At 47.5% G+C, this 14,354-nt stretch overlaps 1 protein-coding gene across 7 annotated transcripts in view; it reads left to right on the top strand.

Moving 5' to 3' along the window:
- The window catches only part of nek8 (NIMA-related kinase 8), a 110,134-nt gene that overhangs the window by 20,120 nt on the left and 75,660 nt on the right, over window positions 1-14,354 (top strand). For 6 of the 7 annotated variants that reach the window (XM_072469659.1, XM_072469653.1, XM_072469652.1 and 3 more), the window contains 3 exons: window positions 816-1,021; window positions 3,878-4,107; window positions 11,059-11,190. In XM_072469659.1, the coding sequence (XP_072325760.1) occupies window positions 816-1,021; window positions 3,878-4,107; window positions 11,059-11,190 (568 nt within the window). Of the gene's footprint in view, window positions 1-815; window positions 1,022-1,446; window positions 1,662-3,877; window positions 4,108-11,058; window positions 11,191-14,354 lie in introns of those variants that run through there. The other variant, XM_072469658.1, reaches the window with a different exon arrangement.

The raw sequence follows: 14,354 nt of genomic DNA, 5'->3' as shown, positions 1-14,354 counted from the left end.
GGTTATGTGACTGCAAGTCCATATAAAAAAATTGAAGTAGACTTCCTGAAAGGGGACTCAAGACGTTCCAGAGACAGTTCTTAGTTCTGGTACAGTATCAGCTCTCATGAGCCCAGGATGACATGGGATTACATTTTGACTTCAAAGAGCACATTTTACAACCTCTGGATGTCTCAAAACACAGCACAATGATGGATTACTTCTAAAGTACAATCCACCCACCCTACACATCTTTCAGTTGTGGGGTGCGACCCACGCAGACAAGGGGAGAATGTGCAAACTCCACACGGACAGTGACCCGGGACCGAGATCGAGCCCGGGTCCTTGGTGCCGTGAGACAGCAGTGCTAACCGCTGTGCCACCGTGATGCCCTCTGTCTGAGATTACTGCAGTGTGGTTGGCTGTTTGATGACATCACTGTTTCTAAATGCCAGGAGATCCCCTTGATTTGGGAATTGATTTAAATTAACATTGTGACTGGGGAAATCCACTCAGCAGAGGTTTCAATTAAGTCACTGTGAAAAGCCCCTAGTCGCCACATTCCGGCGCCTGTTCGGGGAGGCTGTTACGGGAATTGAACTGTGCTGCTGGCCTGCTTTGGTCTGCTTTCAAAGCCAGCGATTTAGCCCTGTGCTAAACCAGCCCCACACAGCAGCTTTGGCTGCTGTGTGGCTGGTCAGGCACAATGGTGTCCGCAAAGCCGAAACACTTGGTCACTCCTGGTTCATTAATGTTGGTGGCTGTGATTTTTGGGGAGAGCAAGCGGCACACTGTATTTACCTGTGTGCACACTGTCCATTTATATCTCCACACAGCATTGTCCACCTGTGTTTGCGGAAAGTTGACCAAAAGCTGGTGATCCTCAAACAGATCCCTGTGGAGCAGATGACGAAAGATGAGAGACTGGCGGCTCAGAATGAATGCCAAGTACTTAAGCTCCTCAACCACCCAAACATAATTGAGTACTATGAAAACTTCCTGGAGGACAAGGCACTGATGATAGCCATGGAATATGCACCAGGTACATAAGGATTGAGCGGGTGAAACTAATATTGAGTAGTATTTTTACACATCTGTATCAGCTTTAGTTGTATTAGACTGGCCCACTAACAGACTTGATCAGATAATGGCCAAGTATTGGAACAGGAGAGCAACACAGTGGCTCAGTGGTTAGCACAGCTGCATCACGGTGCCGAGGTCCCAGGTTCGATCCCGGCTCAGGGTTACTGTCCGTGTGGAGTTTGCACATTCTCCCCGTGTCTGCGTGGGTTTCGCCCCCCACAACCCAAAAGATGTGCAGGGTAGGTGGATTGGCCACGCTAAATTGCCCCTTAACTGGAAAAACTGAATTGGGTACTCTAAATTTATTTTTAAAAGTATTTAAACAGGAGCCCTTTGAGCTTTTTCTGCTGTTTGGTTCAATCATGAGGATTTATGATATTTCAGCATTCCCTGGATTCTGGAAGAGTCCTGGTGGATTGGAACACGCTAATATGACGTCCCTATTCAAAATGAGAGAAAGACAAAATGTAGGAAACTATTGACCGATTGGCTTGACCTCTGTGGTGGGGAAGTTGCTGAAATCAATAATTAAGGAGGAGATGACTGAACACTTGGAAAGACAAAGCTCAATCCACCATTGTCAGCATGGTTTATGAAGGGTAAGTTAATGCTTGACAAACTTGAGTTCTTTGAGGACGTAACCGGCGAGGTGCATAATGGGGAACTTGTGGATGTGGTCTATCTGGACTTCCAGAAGGCGTTTGACAAGGTGCCGCCCAAAAGGCTGATCCAGAAGGTGTTTGGGGGTAGAATATTAGACTGGATTGAGGATTGGCTGACTGACAAAAAGCAGAGGGTTGGGATAAATGTATCCCTCTCTGGCTGGTGAACTATAACTAGCGGGGTGTCGCAGGGGTCAGTCCTCCAACCTCAAATCGTTTACAATCTATATAAATGATCTGCAAGCAAAGCAAAATTTGCGGACGATAGTAAAATAGGTGGGAAAGCAGGCAGTGAAGAGGGGATAAAGATTTTACTGGCGGATATAGATAGGCTATGGCATTGGGCCAAAGTTTGGCCGATGGAGTTTAATGTGGATAAGTGTGAGGTTATCCATTTTGGCTGAACAAATAGAAAGGCAAATTATGTAAATGGAAAGCAGATTCAAAATGCGACTGGGAAGGGGGATCTGGTTATGAATCGCAGAAAGTCGGTATGCAGGTACAGCATGTAATTAAAAAGGCAAGTGGAATATTAGTGTTTATTGCAAAAGGACTGGAGTAGAAAAGTAGAGAAACGTTGTTGCAATTGTTTAGGGTGTTGGTGAGACCACATCTGGAGTATTGTGTCCAGTTTTGGTCTCCTTATTTGAGGAAGGATGTAGTATTGGAGGCAGTTCAGAGGAGGTTTATCAGATTGCTTCTGGGGTTGAAAGGGTTGACAAATGAGGAGAGATTAAACAGTTTGGGCTAATACTCGGAGTTTATACGGATGAGAGGGGATCTGATCGAGGTTTACAATTTTCTCATTCTGATGTCCTGGTTAAAGCTTGGACAGACTAACAATGAAAAAGAAAACACGTTGGAAGACTTAGAACTCAGCCCACCTTAATTGAATTTGTTCAAAAGCAATTTACTGTGGACACTGGAAATCTAAAACAAAAGGAGAAAATGCTAGAAATACTCAACAGATCTGGCATCATAGAGTCTCCACAGTGCAGAAAGAGGCCATTCGGTCCATCGAGTCTGCACCGACCCTCCGAAAGATCACCCTACCTAGGCCCAATACCCCACCCTCTCCCCGTAACCCCACCTCGTCTTTGGACACTACGGGGCAATTCAGCATGGCCAGTTCACCTAACCTGCACATCTTTGGACTGTGGGAGGAAACTGGAGCACCCGGAGGAAACCCACGCAGACACGAGGAGAAACTTCACACAGCCAACCAAGGCCGGAATTGCACCTGGGTCCCTGGCGTTGTGAGGTAGCAGTGTTAACCACCGTGCCACCCTGTGGAGAGAGAAAAACAGAGTTAATGTTTGTCTGTAACCTTTTACTGGAATTGGGTATCATATTGGTTTTGAAAAGGAGGACAATAGCTGCTTTTAATCAGTAACTGATGATCACAGTGACCAGCTCAGGGATATTAAGAGTGCTGCGCACTTGCTAAATAATATACTGTGCTCAATTACAGTACCGACCTGACCTGTAATTAAACACTTGAAGTCAGTCAGACTGGGTGGATGCAGTGGATTGATACACTGCCTTTTATCTCTCGTGTTTGAATCTACTGCAGCCTGCATTTTGAAAGAGTTAGAATAGGAGATCGAAATCCTGACTCATTGCACAATGCAATCGTATATGGTCGGATGAAGTATATTGTACTTGAAACTGAAAGATCACAGATGGGTTGTTGAAGGAAAAATACCAAATTCAAGAGTTACTAAAGGGGTAGATGGGGAAGGGAAGCGATTGATGTTATATTGGCAGTGCAGCCACTGTATCGGTGCAAAGCAGTTTCACGTAGCAACAAGATTATCGTGAGGATATAACCATGCTCTAAATCCAGGCCAGAGGACTGACCCAACACCGAAGCAAAACAGTTTATGATTCTGGGGAGGAAGGAATCTCACTTTACTTCAGAGTTAGATAGAGAGCCTCAGCTCACGTTCTACAACTTTGCGGTGTGGAGTAGTAACCAACACTGCAACTTCTAAATTTGTAGCGTAGATGCAAACATAACTGATATTTTTAAAAGTTGCTTTGATAACCATCCTAAGACTTTGAGGGTCTTGGTGTCAGAGTTATTGTCAGTAACTCGGACAATGCACATTTTTACTTCTATTTTGAATTCGCTGTGAATCTTTTGATTTCAGGAGGCACATTAGCTGAGTATATCCAGAAGCGTAATTCCCTGCTGGATGAAGAGACCATCTTGCACTTCTTCGTACAGATCCTTTTGGCCCTCCATCATGTGCACAACAAACTTATCCTGCACCGAGATCTGAAAACACAAAATATCCTGCTCGATAAGTATCAAATGATAGTGAAGATCGGTGACTTTGGTATCTCGAAGATCCTAAGCAGCAAAAGTAAAGCCTACACAGTAAGATTACTTTTCTGGAACACTTCAACATTGTCATCAATAATATCTGGTAACGATATAGCACCATTAACATAATAAATGGAGCCAGATGCTCATACAATAAAAGCTGGACAATTCGGGTGCTGACCAAAACTGGATTCAAGGAGAGAGGTTTTCGAGGAGGTTTTTGGATTTGGCGAGACTAGGTGTTTAGACAGATGTTTGTTTCAGGATTTCTGTGCTTCTGGCCTCTTGAGCATCCGTGATGTTAATCACTCCACCACTGGTGGGAGTGCGTCCAGCTGCCCATGCCCTAAGCTCAGGGATTTTCCCTAGACCTCTCTATCACTACCTCTCCCTCTTTTAAGCTGCTCCTTAAAACCTACTACCCCTTAGACCAAGCTGTTCGCCACCTGCCTTAGAGAGTCTAAATTGGCTTTATAACTCTCCAGCGAAGCGCCTTGATATGTTTTATAATGTTAAAGGTTCTATATAAATGTAAGATCTTCGACTTCCGGTTGCGGCAGGGATGAGCTAGCCGCACGTTTCGGCGGCTCCAGCTCCGACAGAACTTCGGGCTCTTTTAAGAGCCCCAACGGGGACTTGGACGGCCGTAAAACCTGGTGCGAGGCGCGAGGGAAGGGAGCCCCCCCCCCGAAAGACGGAGGGAAAAACCGGCGGCGGCGGCTGCAGCCCAAAGAATCTGCAGCCAGAAGATCAGAGAGAGAGAGAGAGAGAGGGAGTGAAACAAAATGGCGGCGGAGAAACCACAGGTGACATGGGGGCCTGAGCAGGACGAGGTGGTGAGATGGTGCGTGGACCTGCTGAAGAAGGAGGTAATGACCCCGTTGTTACAGGCAATTGAGGGGCTTAAGGAGACTTTAAAGACCCAGGAACGGAACTTCGCGTGGTGGAGCAGAAGGTGTCAGGTATTGAGGACGAGGTCCTGGGCCTGGCGGTCAAGACTCAGACGCACGAGGCACTTCATAAAAAGTGTGCTGACAGGATTGAGGCCCTTGAAAATGGAGCGCGAAGGAAGAACCTTAGGATACTAGGTCTCCCGGAGGGTGTGGGAGGAGTGGACTGTGGAGCGTACGCAAGTAAGATGCTGAGCTCACTGATGGGTGCTGAGGCCCCTGCGGGCCCCATGGAGGTGGAGTGGGCAAATCGGATCCCGGCGAGAAGACCAAAAGCGGGAGAACCACCGAGGGCGATAATCGTGCGATTCTACTGCCTTAAGGACAGAGAAGAGGTCCTGAGATGGGCCAAAAAGGTGCGGAGTAGCAGATGGGAGAATGCGGTGGTAAGGATCTACCAGGATTGGAGTGCGGAGGTGGCGAGAAGGAGGGCGAGCTTCAACCGAGCCAAAGAGGTTTTGCACAAAAGGATGGTGAAAGCTAAGCGAGAAGTAAACAGGGAAGGGGAGGGGACACTGGGGAAATGTGGGCGCCGGTGAGGGGGGAGAGGCGGGACATAGTCAGAGAATGGGGAAGGAGAGGGGGAGGGGAAAGGGAGCTGCGCCATAAGAGGCGGGACAGGTAAAGGGATGTTCCCGCGCCAGAAAGAATAAGGCGGGAAAACAGGCGCAAGGCGGATGGGAGTTCCCTCACACCGGGGGGGCCGAGGAGCGAGCAGGAGTAGCCGGGGTCAGTTGAAGTCAGCTGACTTACGGAAGTGATATGGGGGGAGCAATCAAGCTAGATAGGGATCTAGCGGGGGGGGGGGGGGGGGGGGGGCGGGAAGGGGACAACTGGGTTGCTGCTGCGGAAATCCAAAAGGAAATGGCTAAAGAGAAGGTGGTCGGGGGCGGAATGCGACGCTGGGGGAGCGAGGGGGAGCGCGGAGGCGGGATATGGGACTGGCCTAGAGAAGGTAATGGCTAGTCGACACGGGAGGGGGGCAGGTAGCCCCCCAGTGAGGCTGATCACGTGGAACGTGAGAGGCCTGAATGGGCCGATAAAAAGGGCCCGAGCGCTCGCGCATTTGAAAGGACTAAGGGCAGACGTGGTTATGCTCCAAGAGACCCACCTAAAGGTGGCGGACCAAGTTAGGCTAAGGAAAGGATGGGTGGGACAGGTATTCCACTCAGGACTGGACGCCATTTTAGTGGGGAAATGGGTAGCATTTGAAGCAAAGAACATCGTAGCAGATAGTGGAGGTAGATATGTAATGGTGAGTGGTAGGCTGGAGGGAATGGAGGTCGTGTTGGTTAATGTGTATGCCCCAAATTGGGACGATGCGGGGTTCATGAGACGGATGCTGGGGCGTATTCCGGACCTGGAGGCAGGAAATTTGATTTTAGGAGGGGACTTCAATACGGTGCTGGACCCGGGGCTAGATAGATCCAGCTCAAGGACTGGAAGAAGGCCGGCAGCGGCCAAGGTTATTAAGGGGTTTATGGACCAAATGGGGGGAGTGGATCCATGGCGATTTCTTAGACCCAGGGCTAGGGAGTATTCCTTCTTCTCCCACGTCCATAAAGTGTACTCCCGGATAGATTTTTTTGTTCTAGGAAGGTGGTTGATCTCTAGGGTGGAAGAAGCTGAATACTCAGCCATAGCGGTTTCGGATCATGCCCCACATTGGGTGGACCTGGAAGTAGGAGAGGACAGGGAGCAGAGAACACTCTGGCAATTAGATGTGGGACTGATGGCGGATGAGGGAGTGTGTGCAAGAGTGCGGGGGTGTATTGAGAGATACCTGGAGGTAAATGACGACGGCGAGGTCCCTGTGGGAGTGGTCTGGGAAGCACTAAAAGCGGTGGTCAGAGGAGAGAGCTGATTTCTATTGGGGCCCACAAAAGGAAAACAGAGGTCAAGGAAAGGGATAGATTACTGGGGGAGATTTTAAGGGTGGACAGGGAATTTGCAGAGACCCCGGAGGAGGAGCTGTACAGGGAGAGGAGACGACTCCAGACCGAGTTTGACCTTCTGACCACCAGAAAGGCGGAGGTACTGTGGAGGAAGGCAGGGAGGAGGTATGAATATGGGGAAAAGGCTAGTCGCCTGTTGGCGCACCAACTGCGAAAGAGGGCAGCAGCGAGGGAGATAGGAGGAATTAGGGATGAAAGGGGAGACACCGTGCGAAGGGCAGGAAAGATAAATGAGGTGTTTAAGACCTTTTACGAAGAACTGTATAGGTCTCAGCCCCCAGAGGGAGAGGAGGGGATGCAGCAGTTCCTGGACCAGTTGAGGTTCCCGAAAGTGGAGGAGCAGGCGGTGGCAGGCCTGGGGGCGCCGATTGAGGTGGACGAGGTTATTAAGGGACTGGGAAGCATGCAAGCAGGGAAGGCCCCGGGGCCAGACGGGTTCCCGGTGGAATTCTACAGAAAATATGTGGACTTGTTGGCCCCGTTGTTGGCAAGGACGTTCAATGAGGCCAGGGAAGGGGGGAACACTACCCCCAACAATGTCGGAGGCGACGATATCGCTAATTTTGAAGAGGGACAAAGATCCGATGCAGTGTGGGTCCTATAGACCTATTTCACTATTGAACGTGGACGCCAAACTGCTAGCAAAGGTGCTGGCATCGAGGATAGAGGACTGTGTCCCAGGGGTGGTGCACGAAGACCAGACAGGGTTCGTAAAAGGGAGACAATTGAATGTTAACGTGCGACGGCTATTAGGGGTGATAATGATGCCCTCAGTGGAGGGGGAGGCAGAGATAGTGGCGGCAATGGACGCAGAGAAGGCATTTGATAGGGTGGAGTGGGAGTATTTATGGGAAGTGTTAAGGAGGCTTGGGTTTGGGAACGGATTTATTCGCTGGGTTAGACTACTTTATGGGGCACCAACGGCAAGCGTAGTTACAGGTCGACATAGATCGGAGTATTTCCGATTATATAGGGGAACAAGACAGGGATGCCCGCTGTCTCCATTGTTGTTTGCGCTGGCAATTGAACCTCTGGCCATGGCGCTGAGAGACTCCGGGAAATGGAGAGGGGTGACTAGAGGGGGAGAAGAACACCGAGTCTCGTTATACGCGGATGACCTATTGCTATACGTGTCGGACCCAGCGGGGGGGGGAATGATAGAGGTTATGCGAATCTTGAGGAGGTTTGGGGAATTTTCGGGGTATAGGTTAAACATGGGGAAGAGTGAATTATATGTGATACATCCAGGGGACCAGAGTAGAGAGATAGAAGGCTTACCGCTAAGGAAAGTGGAAAGAAACTTCCGATACTTGGGGATTCAGATCGCTAGGAGCTGGGGAACCTTGCACAGACTTAATCTGACACGGCTGGTAGAACAAATGGAGGAGGACTTTAAGAGGTGGGACATGCAGCCTTTATCGCTGGCGGGCAGGGTGCAGGCAATTAAGATGATGGTCCTCCCGAGGTTCTTATTTGTATTTCAATGTCTCCCTATTTTAATCACCAGGACCTTTTTTAATAAAATAGATAGGAGCATTACGAGCTTTATGTGGGCAGGGAAAGTTCCGAGAGTAAGGAGGGGGTTCCTGCAGCGCAGTAGGGACAGAAGAGGACTGGCACTACCGAATTTGGGAGATTATTATTGGGCCGCCAATGTGGCAATGATACGTAGATGGATGATGGAGGGTGAGGGAGCGGCGTGGAAAAGGCTGGAGAGAAGGTCCTGTAAAGGGACGAGTCTAGAGGCGCTGGTGACGGCGCAGCTACCGTTCTCACCGAAAAAGTACACCACGAACCCGGTGGTGGCGGCAACACTGAACATATGGGGACAGTGGAGGCGACAGAGAGGGGTGCGGGGAGCCCTGGTGGGGTCCCCTATCAGGAACAACCATAGGTTCGCCCCAGGAAGAATGGATGGAGGATTTCAGAGCTGGTACCAGTTGGGAATTAGGAAGGTGGGAGATTTATTCATAGATGGGACTTTTGCGAGCTTGGGAGCACTGGAGGAAAAGTATAAGTTACCCCGGGGGAATTTCTTGAGATATATGCAGGTGAGGGCGTTTACTCGACAACAGGTGAGGGAATTTCCGCGGCTCCCGACACAGGGGATACAGGACAGGGTGCTTTCAGGGGTGTGGGTCGGAGAGGGCAAGGTGTCAGAGATTTATAGAGAGATGAGTGAAGAGGGGGAGGAGTCGGTGGGCGAACTAAAAAGAAAGTGGGAAGAAGAATTAGGGGAGGAGATAGAGGAGGGTATGTGGGCTGATGCCCTAAGCAGGGTAAATTCCTCTTCCTCATGCGCCAGGCTTAGCCTGATTCAATTTAAAGTGCTACATAGAGCACACATAATGGGGGCAAGATTGAGCAGGTTCTTTGGAGTGGAGGACAAATTTGGGAGGTGTGGCGGGAGCCCGGCAAACCACGCACATATGTTTTGGGCGTGCCCGGCACTGGAAGGGTATTGGAAGGGAGTGACGGGAGTGATTTCGCAGGTGGTGAAGGCCCGGGTCAAACCAGGCTGGGGGTTAGCTCTATTTGGAGTTGCGGAAGAGCCGGGAGTGCAGGAGGCGAAAGAGGCCGATGTCGTGGCCTTTGCGTCCCTCGTAGCCCGGCGCAGGATCCTACTCATGTGGAAGGAGGCGAAACCCCCCGGACTGGAGGCCTGGGTAAACGATATGGCGGGGTTTATTAAACTGGAGCAGATAAAGTTTGCCCTGAGAGGATCGGCTCAAGGGTTCACCAGGCGGTGGCAGCCATTTCTTGACTACCTAGGGGAACGTTAGAGGGAAGACGGATGACCAGCAGCAGCAACCCAGGGGGGAGGGGGGGGGGGGCGGGGGGGGGGGGAGGCAGTTGAGTATAGGTCAATAGAGTACGAGGTTTTGTTACTTGTATATTATTACTACTATTATTATTGTTAAAAAGTTTAAAAATTTCTGTTTTGTTACTGTTATCGTTTCGCTTGTTTTGTAAGCGGGAAAAATGTTGCTCAGGGAAAAAAATTTCAATAAAATATATTTTTTTTAAAATGTAAGATCTTCAAGTAACTCGTGAAATACCATTTTAAACAAAAAAGGACTTTTTTCTGCGCAAATTGTTGAAGCATTCTATGTTTTGTACATTCTCTGCAAAGTATTTTCTTCTAACCATCACTACCCTTCTGATTATCTCAAATATATTTTCTCTCATTTGGCAGTCAGTTAAGTGAGGCGTTTGCTGCTTTTTGTGTTTGGTTTGCATTGTTGTGGTATGGCTGCTGCCACTAACTGAGCTATTTTACAGAACGGCGGGAATTTTCCAATCCGGGAATAAATTCTGTGGTGGGGGTAGGACTGGGAGTGCTCCCGCCGCTGAGAACTTGCAGTAGGAATTTGTGTCCTATTGTGCGACACTAGCCTAATTAATTATGCATTCAGGAATTTCCCAACATTTCACGCAACGAGGCAGGCTAGATGGTGCGTGCCCTGCTGTCAAATCCAGGCCCTATGTTTAAAAGGTGCTCAGAAATCAGCTTACCCACCATTTAAAGGAGGAGATGGCATGTCAATCCCAGCGTGTTCTGGCCCCCAGATTCAGTGACGCACCCTTTGAAGTTCTGCTCAATGCAGTGTACGCCAGGAGGGGTGTTCTATACCCAGAGGTTGGAAGGAGGAGGCCAAGGCGCCAGACCAACCCTGCATGGGAAAAAGTCTCCAGGGAGTACAGTGGAATGTCAAATAAAGTAATTCTTGTCTGCTCTTTATTTTGGATACTGTTACTACTGGCTTACATGAAACAATAGCTCGTGATCTGACTCCTAAGGACCTTTGTTGGTACCCAAAATGACTGCTCGCTTTTGTTAAGTTTCCTTTATATTGTTTTATTTGGTTGAGGTTTTGGGAGTCTAGTGGCAGTCATCAGGCTCCAGGTGTGCAATTCCACTTTGGGGCCATGAAAACAAATTTAGCATCGTAAGGGGTGCAAGCCATTGCTTTGAATTGTCATTATGGTTCCCAAATCAAATTGAGTTGGTCTCATTAATTTGATTTTCTGTTCCGACCTGTTTTCCTATGGCCTGTTTGATTTAACTTGGATGAAGGCAGTTTTCTTTTATTTTACAGGTGGTGGGAACCCCATGCTACATCTCTCCAGAACTGTGTGAAGGAAAGCCATATAACCAAAAGAGTGATATCTGGGCACTGGGATGTGTCCTGTATGAGCTGGCCAGTTTGAAGAGGGCATTTGAAGCTGCTGTAAGCAAAGCTTTTAATCTTTAATCTTTTATTAGTGTCACAAGTAAGCTTATATTAACACTGCGGTGAAGTGACAGTGACAATCCCCTAGTCGCCACTGTTCCGGTACACTGAGGGAGAATTCAGAATGTTCAATTCACCTAACAAGCACTTTTTTCGGGACTTGTGGGAAGAAACTGGAGCAACCGGAGGAAACCCACGCAGACACGGGGAGGACATAAGAACACAAGGACATAAGAACACAAGAACTAGGAGCAGGAGTAGGCCATCTGGCCCCTCGAGCCTGCTCCGCCATTCAATGAGATCATGGCTGATCTTTTGTGGACTCAGCTCCACTTTTGGCCCGAACACCATAACCTTTAATCCCTTTATTCTTCAAAATACTATCTATCGTTATCTTAAAAACATTTAATGAAGGAGCCTCAACTGCTTCACTGGGCAAGGAATTCCATAGATTCATAACCCTTTGGGTGAAGAAGTTCCTCCTAACCTCAGTTCTAAATCTACTTCCCCTTATTTTGAAGCTATGCCCCCTAGTTCTGGTTTCACCCGCCAGTGGAAACAACCTGCCCGCATCTATCCTATCTATTCCCTTCATAATTTTATATGTTTCTATAAGATCCCCCTGCATCCTTCTAAATTCCAACGAGTACAGTCCCAGTCTACTCAACCACTCCTCGTAATCCAACCTCTTCAGCTCTGGGATTAACCTCGTGAATCTCCTCTGCACACCCTCCAGCGCCAGTACATCCTTTCTCAGGTAAGGAGACCAAAACTGAACACAATACTCCAGGTGTAGCCTCATTAACACCGTATACAATTGCAGCATAACCTCCCTAGTCTTAAACTCCATCCCTCTAGCAATGAAGGACAAAACTCCATTTGCCTTCATAATCACCTGTTGCACCTGCAAACCAACTTTTTGCGACTCATGCACCAGCACACCCAGGTCTCTCTGCACAGCAGCATGTTTTAATATTTTATCATTTAAATAATAATCCCTTTTGCTGTTATTCCTACCAAAATGGATAACCTCACATTTGTCAACATTGTATTCCATCTGCCAGACCCTAGCCCATTCACTTAACCTATCCAAATCCCTATGCAGACTTCTGCACTTTTTGCTTTACCACTTATCTTAGTGTCGTCTGCAAACTTGGACACATTGCACTTGGTCCCCAACTCCAAATCATCTATGTAAATTGTGAACAATTGTGGGCCCAATACTGATCCCTGAGGGACACCACTAGCTACGGATTGCCAACCAGAGAAACACCCATTAATCCCACTCTTTGCTTTCTATTAATTAACCAATCCTCTATCCATGCTACTACTTTAGCCTTAATGCCATGCATCTTTATCTTATGCAGCAAACTTTTATGTGGCAACTTGTCAAAAGCTTTCTGGAAATCCAGATATACCACATCCATTGGCTCCCCATTATCTACTGCACTGGTAATGTACTCAAAAAATTCCACTAAATTAGTTAGGCACGACCTGCTCTTAATGAACCCATGCTGCCTCTGCCCAATGGGACAATTTCCATCCAGATGCCTCGCTATTTCCTCCTTGATGATAGATTCCAGCATCTTCCCTACTACCGAAGTTAAGCTGACTGGCCTATAATTACCCGCTTTCTGCCTACCTCCTTTTTTAAACAGTGGTGTCACGTTTTCTAATTTTCAATCCGCCGGGACCACCCCAGAGTCTAGTGAATTTGGGTAAATTATAACTAGTGCATTTGCAATTTCCCTTGCCGTCTCTTTTAGCACTCTGGCTTGCATTCCATCAGGACCAGGAGACTTCCCGTACCAGCCACCCCGAACAGGCGCTGGAATGTGGTGACTAGGGGCTTTTCACAGTAACTTTGTTTGAAGCCTACTTGTGACAATAAGCAATTTTCATTTCATTTCCATTTCATTTGTCTACCTTTAGCCCCATTAGCTTGCCCATCACTACCTCTTTAGTGTTAACAATCATCTCAAGGTCCTCACTGTCATAGCCTCATTTCCATCAGTCACTGGCATGTTATTTGTGTCTTCCACTGTGAAGACCGACCCAAAAAACCTGTTCAGTTCCTTAGCCATTTCCTCATCTCCCATTACTAAATCTCCCTTCTCATCCTCTAAAGGACCAATATTTACCTTAGCCACTCTTTTTTGTTTTATATATTTGTAGAAACTTTTACTATCTGTTTTTATTCTGAGCAAGTTTACTCTCATAATCTATCTTACTCTTTATAGCTTTTATGGTAGCTTTCTGTTGCCCCCTAAAGATTTCCCAGTTCTCTCGTCTCCCACTAATCTTTGCCACTTTGTATGCTTTTTCCTTCAATTTGATACTCTCCCTTATTTCTTTAGATATCCACGGTCGATTTTCCCTCTTTCTACTGTCCTTCCTTTTGTTGGTATAAACCTTTGCTGAGCACTGAAAAATCACTTGGAAGGTTCTCCACTGTTCCTCAACTGTTCCACTATAAAGTCTTTGCTCGCAGTCTACCTTAGCTAGCTCTTCTCTCATCCCATTGTAATCTCCTTTGTTTAAGCATAAAACACTAGTGTTTAATTTTACCTTCTCACCCTCCATCTGTATTTTAAATTCCACCATATTGTGATCGTTCCTTCCGAGAGGATCCCTAACTTTGAGATCATTAATCAATCCTGTCTCATTATACAGGACCAGATCTAGGACCACTTGTTCCCTCGTAGGTTCCATTACATACTGTTCTAGGAAACTATCGCGGATACATTCTACAAACTCCTCCTCAAGGCTGCCTTGACCGACCTGGTTAAACCAAACGACATGTAGATTAAAATCCCCCATGATAACTGCTGTACCATTTCTACATGCATCAGTTATTTCTTTGTTTATTGCCTGCCCCACCATAATGTTACTATTTGGTGGCCTATAGACTACTCCTATCAGTAACTTTTTCGCCTTACTATTCCTGATTTCCACCCAAATGGATTCAACCTTATCCTCCATAGCACCAATGTCATCCCTTACTATTGCTCGGATGTCATCCTTAAATAACAAGAGGTACACAACCTCCCTTACCATCCACTCTGTCCTTCCGAAAAGTTTGATACCCTTGGATATTTAACTCCCAGTCGTGACCATCCTTTAACCATGTTTCAGTAATGGCCACTAAATCATAGTCATTC

The sequence above is a fragment of the Scyliorhinus torazame genome, chromosome 12 (genome assembly GCF_047496885.1).
Source record: "Scyliorhinus torazame isolate Kashiwa2021f chromosome 12, sScyTor2.1, whole genome shotgun sequence".
Lineage (NCBI taxonomy): Eukaryota > Metazoa > Chordata > Chondrichthyes > Carcharhiniformes > Scyliorhinidae > Scyliorhinus > Scyliorhinus torazame.
The sequence above is the reverse complement of the archived record's forward strand: the minus strand, read 5'-3'. Positions and strand labels throughout refer to the sequence as shown.